Source organism: Petaurus breviceps, unplaced genomic scaffold (genome assembly GCF_028583685.1).
Source record: "Petaurus breviceps papuanus isolate PSGF00001 unplaced genomic scaffold, PetGlider_PUasm1.0 78, whole genome shotgun sequence".
NCBI classification, from domain to species: domain Eukaryota; kingdom Metazoa; phylum Chordata; class Mammalia; order Diprotodontia; family Petauridae; genus Petaurus; species Petaurus breviceps.
In genome coordinates, this window is record NW_027186502.1 from 529,694 (window position 1) to 538,772 (window position 9,079).

At 41.2% G+C, this 9,079-nt stretch overlaps 1 protein-coding gene across 5 annotated transcripts in view; it reads left to right on the top strand.

Annotated features, from left to right (window-relative positions):
* Positions 1-9,079, top strand: part of VWF (von Willebrand factor) — a 212,622-nt gene that overhangs the window by 101,349 nt on the left and 102,194 nt on the right. For all 5 annotated transcript variants that reach the window (XM_069106080.1, XM_069106083.1, XM_069106078.1 and 2 more), the window contains one exon: positions 3,966-4,126. In XM_069106080.1, the coding sequence (XP_068962181.1) occupies positions 3,966-4,126 (161 nt within the window). The remainder of the gene's footprint in view (positions 1-3,965; positions 4,127-9,079) is intronic.

The window sequence follows — 9,079 nt, forward strand, 5'->3', positions numbered from 1 at the left end:
GTGTGTGTGTGTGTGTGTGTGTGTGTGTGTGTGTGTGTGTGTGTGTGGGTGTTAAGTGTCTGAAGCCAGAACCGAACTCGAGTTCTCCTGACTCTGGGTCCGGCACTGAGATTCTATTATTTAAAAGAGATCAGATTAATAATCTATGTGGGAAAAACCAAACTTATGAATTATGGATGTTAAATTGAACTTAATCAGTCAATTAATCAATAAACATTTACTAAATGTCACTATGTGCCAGGCACTGTGTTAAGCATTAGGATTACAAAAAGAGACAAAAGACATTAAAGAACCTTGAGGGCTTCTGCCCTCAAGGAGCTTGCAAATCTAATAAGGAAGACTGTAATCATAATTTTGTCTATTATAATGGTCAGCACATTGAGTTAGCCCATCTTGAACAGACATAACAGATAGACATTGAATGGGTTCCAGAATTGAAAAGGAGAATGAGAGTGGAATAGGCTGCATCTGGGAAATTGGACAACATTTTAAAAATTTCCAAGCTGCCCTCAGACACAAAGGTCCACCTTTAAAATGATGATGATGATGATGATGATGATGATGATGATTTTTCTCATGGTGATACAGTCTAGTTGCAAATTCTAGAACACTGATATACAAAAAATAAAAATAGCAGATTGTACATCTAGCATGTAGTAACACTTAACTACTTTTTGACTGATTGGATACCAGGGGTGCTGTGAGTGTAGAACTCACAAAATTTGGCAATTGATTGGATATGGTGGAGTGAGGGAGAGGGAAGAATTGAAGATGCCTCTGACTCTGAGGTGGAGGACCTAGGTTATTGGAAAGATGGTGGAATCCTTAGTAGAAATTGGAAGGTTAGGAGAGAGGTGAATTTTGGAGAAAGATAATGAGCTCTGTTTTAGATATGCTGAATTTGAGATGTCCAGCAGACAATCAGTAGGCAGTTAGGTGGATAGAATGGTGCAGTCGATAGAGTGCCCAGCCTGGAGTCAGGAAAACTCATCTTTCTGAGTTCAAATCTGGCCTCAGCCACTTACTAGCTGTGTGATCCTAAGCAAGTCACTTAACCCTATTTGTCTCAGTTTCCTCATCTATAAAATGAACTGGAGAAGGAACTGGCAAACCACTTCAGCATCATTGCCAAGAAAAGCCCCATTGGGGTCTCAAAGAGTTGGACAATCAACGATAAAATGTGGGACTGAAATTAAGGGGGTCTAGAGTGCACAGCATTGTGGGACAATAGAAATAATGATGGATTTAGAGACTGAGCCTTAGTTCAAATTCTGGCTCTATTCCTCCTCCTCATATAACCATGGGCAAATCACATAACCCTTCTGAGCCTTAATTTCCCCATCTACAAAATGATGGGCTTGGACTAGATGACCACCAGAGTCCTTTCTGCCTCTAAATTGATAATTTTATGATTCTTTATATAAACTGGGAGTCACCTGCATATACGTGTTAATTAGACCCATGGAAAAGAGGGGTAGAAGGAGGAAGGGAGGGACAGAGAGAGAAATAAAAAAGGGAGAGGGGTAGGACAGACATACAGACAGAGACACAGATACCAAGACAAAAAACAGAGATAAACTCATGGAAGAGGAACCTTAACCCCAAGACTTTTTCAAATTTCAGGTTGAATGTTGTCTGGTAAGTAGGTCTTGCTTCCTGTCATTCTGGAGTTGAGGGTGGTAGTAGAACAGTCTTCCCTAGATCAATATTAGGACCAGGAAAATTAGGAAGTAGAAAGGAAGAGGAATAGATAGCATGTTAGGAATCCATTGCAGGAAGAGAGCAGCACCAGTGCATGGCATCAACAACCAAAGTCTCAGAAAAATCTTTTGGGAGTAGTGTACAAGCTCATGAGTGATGGTGTTAGCTGCTTGTTGTACATGTGCTGCTAAACCTAAATTCTCCTGGTTAAATATGTCCTCTCCAGTCAAGAGCAAGGAATGGGTTAACTTGGACAGCTGAAAAAAGGAAGATATTTCATAAACATGAGGATGTAAAACCTAAGGGTGGAAACCATAGAAACTAAATCTAATGCCCAGAGGGGACACTGATTGAGAAAACCCAGTCACAAAAGAGGATAATCTGAATTTTTCTTGGTCAAGGGGGCCCTGATTGATTTTATAGAAGTAGGATTAACCTGCTACTGAAGCAAAGTTCTACCCTAGCCAGATGTGAAGCCAAGCACGAGTAGCTTCCCAGAGGATTGCTGCTGTGAATAGCTTTCAAGGTTTTGATTACATAGTATAGTGAACTCTCTATTTATTCAATAACAAATCAGAGCAAAACATTCATAGAAAATTAAGGTACAGCATTCACAAGGTTACAACTTATCACAGAAAATCAAAATATAGCATTCACCATGTCACAACTCAACAACTTAATCACTAAAATGGCCACATAGCTTTCACCAAAGTGGTCACATAGTTTTCAACAAAGTACAGTCATTTAGTAACTCAATCATTCAGTCATCCTTAAGGAGGCTTGCCTCCTTAAGGGACACAAAGTACAAAAGTCAAAGTACTCCACTCCTGGATAGTACATTCATTTAGTCAATCACAAAGTCTTTAAGTCCTCAGTTCAATCACAAAGTACGAAAGTCAAACTACTCTACCACAGGATAGCACATTAAAATTTCATCAGTCACTACTCAGTATTCACAGAGAGGTCTTTTCATCTTGACTCAAGGCAGGTAGCTCCTACCTGAATCCACCAAACTGTCACCTGGGTTCAAAGGCAGACAGCTCCCAGCTCCTTGTCCAGCCCTCCATTCAGTTCCTGCTCCACATTGGAGCTCACAGTGTCTAGTCCATCTCACATCCTTCACAGCCTCTGTTCCTGGGAAGACAAGACTTAAAGTTGGGTCAGCCAGGTAGCACAGCAAGTAAGAGCACTGGCTCCAGTGTTGAGAAGACCTGGAGATCGAATCCCGATCTCAGACACTTAGCACCCACCCAGAAACACCTGGCCGTGTAACCTTGAGCAAGTTACTTAACTCCAATTGCTTAGGGGTGGCCAGGTGGCTCAGTGAGTAAGAGCACTGGCTCCAGTGTCGGGATGACCTGGATCAAATCCAGGCTCAGATACTCAGCACCACACCCAGAAATAACTGGCCATGTAACCTTGAGCAAGTTACTTAACCCTGATTGCTTAAAAAAAAAGACTTAAAGGTACAAGAACATTCATGCACATTAACAAAATCACAACAACATTTGTACAAAATACCGGCACCACAGTCATGCTTCCTCAGTCTTCAGCAGCTCCAGTTGGCCTTTGGAAGTCCTCGTCAGCTCCAGCTGGCCCTCTGAAATCCTCAGCAGCTCTGGCTGGCCCTCTGAAATCCTTAGCACCTTAGGCTCCGTTCTCAAAATCAAAAGCACTTTATCCAGCCTCCATGTGGCTTGCTGCAAGAAATTTTGTCTCAGTTCTCAATTCTCATTCCTTTCCTCAGTTCCTTTCAATTCACAGTTCAGTCTTCACTCCAGCAGCAGCTGCCCTGCCTTCATGACGCTTACCCCAGGAAATTCTGACTGTCCAGCTTGTGCTCTTCCTTATATACAGTATTAGCTTCTCCCTGTTCAGCCCCTTCCTGTCACATCAGCAACAGGGGTTCCCTGTTTAGTACCTTCCTGTTACATCAGCAACAGGGGTTCATACCTTCTGTTTCTTTAACAGAGGCTTAATTTGAAACTAGGTGTTAAGTACCTCTCAGCTTGGCAATACAGAGGGATCTTCAACTTTTATTACTATTATACCAGAGCCTTCTTATACACTCTCTATTGGGGTAGGGCCTAATGTCATATAGTCAGCCCATCTGTGAGAGCTGCTAAGCTGCAGAATTGTAGAACACTAGAAGAGACCTCAGAGACCTTCCAGTCTAGGCCCTTCTTTTGCTTGTTTCAGGCTGGATGGGGTCAACAGTTGCAGAACCCATACTAATTGCAATTCTGATTTTTTTTGTTTCTAAGTCAAAAGGAGCCTAAGTTGCCGGCCTCCCATGGTCAAGTTTGTGTGTCCTGCTGACAACCCCCAAGCTGAAGGGATTGAATGTACCAAGACCTGTCAGAACTATGATTTGGAGTGCATTAGCCATGCTTGTGTCTCTGGATGCCTCTGTCCTCCAGGAATGGTAAGGTGGGGTTTCATTTGTTGCTAGGGAAAGGAGTGGATTTCATGTGTCTCTCTTATTCTTTCCACTTTATCTTTCTGATAAAGACAAAAAACTGGAACTTGAGGATTTGGTGAAGTAGGAGATTATCTCTCAGGTCCCTTCCAACTATGACATTTCAAGATTCTGTGAAATGAGTAATGAGAGGCAACAAAAAAGCATTTGAGATAGTTGACTGCTTCTTCCTATTAGATATTTAGACTTCAGAGAAAAGACTTGATTCTCCTCCTGTCTCTCTAACCAGTGTTTCCCTGTCTTTTCTTTATTTCTACGTTTTCTTCTTAAATATTACATAAGGACATTTCTTAAGGTGATTACATCCTTAGCCCTTTCCCCCCTCTCTCTGTTCTTTCCCTTTGAAGTCTCATTCACTCCCTTGACCTTATATCCCTGTGCAGATCATTCCTTATTCTCTATTTGTAGTTCTGAAATCTCTTCTGAACTCTAGAACCACATTGTCAGCTGCCAATAATGTCTCACCAGCACCTTAAATTTCAGAATACCTCAAGATTTTCAAAGTTGGGCTTATTATCTTTCCCTCTAAACCTGTTCCCTGTCCTGACTTCGCAAAACTTGTCAATGACAACCATTCACCTTTTATACAAAGTTGGAAAACTGGCGCCATCTTTGCCTTTTCTTCACCTCTTATATTTACTCAGTTACCAAGTCCCGTCAAAGTTTCCTTCTCCCCATTTCTCAGCTCCACCCCTCTCTTATCTCCTCTCTTCTCTTGACTTCCACCCTAACTCAAACCCAAATTTCTACTTCCTTGAACTAATACAAAAGCATCCAAACGGTCTTCCTGTCTCCACTCTCTACTCTGTCCTTTATCTTGTTTAGTCATGTCTGACTCTTCACGATCCCATTTGGGATTTTCTTGGCAAAGATACTGCAATGGTTTGCATTTTTCTCCACCAGCTAATTTTACAGATGAAGAAACTGAGGAAAACAGTGACTTGCCCAGGGTCACACAGCTAGTAAGTGTTTGAGGCTGGATTTGAACTCAGGAAGATGAGTTTTCCTGATTCCAAGCCCAATGCTGTCTCCACTGTGCCACCTGACTGCCCTTCCATCCTTCATGCCACTGCCAGAATAATCTTTCTTTTTTGTAGATTGATTCATGTCACTTCTCTGCTCAAAAAACTTGGGTGACTTCCTATTGCGTACTAAGTGAATTTTATACTTTCTTATTGGGCATTCAAGAGCTTCCACCATCTGGCAACACTCTTTCCAGCTTTATCTTATATTTATTGGCTTCCTGATTCTTTTGTGGTCCAGCTCCATGCTCTAAAGTGGAATATTTTTTCTTTAATGATAGGGCTTGACTCTTCTGGCCTCTATGCTTCTCTTAATACTGTTTCTTATGCTTAAGCATTCTCACACTTTCTCTCTTCAGCTCTTGGATTCCGTCCTAATTTTTAAAGTCTAACTCAGAGTCTACCTCCCTCTTGAAGTTTGCCTTCTCTCATTCGTACCCCTGTCCTATCAGTAATGACTTTCCCCCTTAGACCACAACTTTTTTTTGCATCTCTCTAGTGTACTTTAGTAAGATTGCTTATTGTGGTTATCAGTGTTTGTATCTTATTTCCTTCTTAGTTAAATTGTGATAAGATACTGGACTATATCTTATCTAATCTAAACTTTTATCTCTCTCAACACCAAGCACACTGTTGATACTGGTTATGTAGAAAGCATGATTGCTAGGTGCTGAGAATATAAAAGAATAAATCAGAAATGATTCCTGTTCTCAAAGAGCTTATGATCAATATCCTTGAATTTTTTTTTCCTACATGGTATCATTGAGACTATATGTTTATAGCATAGAAGTAGGGGATACATGTGTGGGGATTTAAAAGGGAGAGCCCTGGCTAACTATGTTGGGCTATTAATTCCTGGGTACTCAGCTGTCTGCCACTAGAATTTTGCAAAGTAAGTTTTGAGAAGAAGGATGAAATTTCGGCCTTGCAAAGAATTATATATTCCATGTCTATCATCTCCAAACCCTTCTGAACTTGCTAGGAAGTCACTAGGGAATACCTCTTGCCAATTCTCCTCTGATTTATAGTCCCCTACCAGGCCTCTGAAAAGACTGAAGTAGAAATAGAAAAAACTTAGAAGAAATAGTTCAGGGGCCATATTGATGTTTGTAGAACCTACCCACCACCTGTGGTGCCCAAAGGAAGCCTTGTTTTTTGATGCCTTATCATAAGGCAATTATTTGGTGGTACTTCAATTAAATGAAATCTGACAGATATTTATTGGACATTATATGTGAGGCACTATGCTAGATGCTGTCTGGTACAAAGAAAAAGGATTCAAAACATTCTCTATGCTCAAGGTGTTTATAGTCTATAATCTAGATTGAAGACCTCAGGTCTGGGAAAGAACCAGAAAAATAAAGTAGGGCCTAGGGGGACAAGGAGCTTCCTGCCACCATTAGCATCTTACCTCAAGGGCTCAGAATCCTTCATGTGTATAGCTTTATTCCTTCTCAGATAATCCCCAGATGATTCACTTCTTTCCATATGAGAAGGGAAATGAAGCTTGCAGAGAGGAAAGAGGTTTTTAAGCATCATTTAGAATACTGGATTGATTCCAGGAATAGGAACCAAGAGTTGTGGCTCCTTCAGAATGAACTTCTGTGAGGTTATGGTTGTTGTATTTTATTTTTTTTTGGTGGGGACAAATGAGAATAAATGTAATTAAATATTAAGAAGCACAATGATGATTTTATTATCCCAAATCCTGAGTGAATGGCCAGTCTAAGAGAATAAAATGAAGACATATTGGGGATTCCACATCCTTGGCATGGATTCAGAGGAAAGAGCTGAATACCTGTCAGATAACTGGGAGATTTGTATCCCAACAACAGGTAGTTATAATCTACTTAGCTTGTGTCCATGTTGTTACATATTGGATTTTTGTTTGGTTCACATCATTAGAAAACAAAGTTAGTGTGCAATTTACTTTGATTGAATTAACCAGAATAATACAAGCAAAGTAATTATTTTTTTACATTTTCTTCTATTTTTTCATTCTTTTGATTTTGTCTGACTGATTCTTGATGTCTCATGAAGTAATTAGCTTCCACTTGCCCAGTTCTGTTTTCTTCAGTTAGTTTTTGTATCTCCTTTTACATTTGACCAATCTTACTTTTTAAGGAGTTGTTCTCTTCAATGTACTTCCCCCCATTTTATCAATTGTTCAAATTTTCTTTTTTCTCTCTTATTTGCCTTAAAGTCCTTGAACTCCTGCAAAAAATATTTTTGGGCTTGAGACCAGTTTATATCCCCCTTTGAAGTTTCAGATGTGGATATATTGACAATGTTGTCCTCTCTTTAATTTGTAATAATTCTCTATGGTCATTGCTTTTCTTTATTGTTTTTTGCTCATGGTGTTTGCCCTTTTCCTGACTTTTAAAGTTAATCTCTGCTCCTGGGGCAAAGGTGGCACTGACCCACGCTTCCTGGGCTGGAGACTAGGGGCCTGGTTACTGTCTTGGTGTGCTGGGGCCTCAGGTGCTGGTAGCTGGAGACTGTAGGGTTCTGATAGTGTACCTGGTGCTGATCTGGAGCTGGTGGTGGTGCTGGTGTGTGCAGAGACCAGGTTGGGGTTTTTCTGCATTTCTCTGGGGTTACACTGAAGCTCGTGTGGTGGGGGACTGGTCTGGCTTCTTAAGGTCACCTCTTCACCCAGAGTTATGCTAGATTATCAGTAGACTCAGCTGCTGGTGGATGCCTGGCTGCCAGAGCTTGTGGGGGTTCTCCTTGGTCGTGTCTGCCGGTTCCCATGACTGTACCAAGGCATGCGGGGGTCCTGGTGTTAGTGCTTGCCTGATCCACCACACTGGGGCTCAGGATCTCCTGCTAGTTCTTGGAGGTGGGACTTGCCAGGATGCCTTCTGTCCTATCCTAGACCCCTTCAGCCCCAGCAAGAGGGACCACTCCGAAATTAGTGAGAGGAATAGTTCCACCTTCACGGTATCATTTATTATCGTCCTGTGCTCCTTTAATGTAGCAAAACCTCAAACCCAAACAACAGCAAAACCTGTGACTTTGGCTTGAAGTGAGATTTGCAGTACCTGACGTTATCTCATTGTATCTGTGATAATCTTTTCTGTTGCTTGGTCACCCGCCCTTGCCTTCATCGCCTATTCATTTGCCTTTACAAAATATGTTTACTGTGTTCCCTGTACATACAAAATGATTTCTATAGATGACTTTCCACTTTATGTTTCACCAGGATCTTTTGTGTTACCAGAATTTTGTCCTCTAGGGCACTTCCTGAACTCTTCCTGAGTTCAAATCTGGCCACGGACACTTACTAGCTGTGTGACCCTGGGCAAGTCACTTAACCCTGTTTGCCTCAGTTTTCTCTTCCTGTAAATGAGCTGGAGAAGGAAAGGGCAAATCACTCTAGTATCTTTCCCTAGAAAACCCCAAAATGAGGACGTGAAGAATCGGACATGATTGAAAATGACTGAACAAATTCCTATGTAATGTCGCTTTGTGTTTCTTTGGCTTTTTCTACATATATGCTATTTCACCCCAGTAGAATGTGAATTAATGGAGGGCAAGGACTGTTTTCTTTTTTGGTCTTTATCCCCAGCATCCAGTACGGAGAAGAACCTTAAAAAAGGCTCTTGGAATTGAAGCAAACTTTCTGAGCTAACCAACCATCTCTTGTTCTTTGGCGTCTCAGTACTACTCGCTTTAGCCACAGGGTGGCGACAGAGGACAGCTGGCTAAGTTATTTCTAGAAGGATGTTCAACTCAGCCCAAGAACTTAGTCCAGTTCCCTTTATTTTGCATCTGGGGAAACTGAGGCCTGGAGAGGTTAAATGACTTATATGGATCATACAATAGAGCTCACAAAAGCTGTCACTAAAAAGTCCAATTCCAGTTGTCAAATACA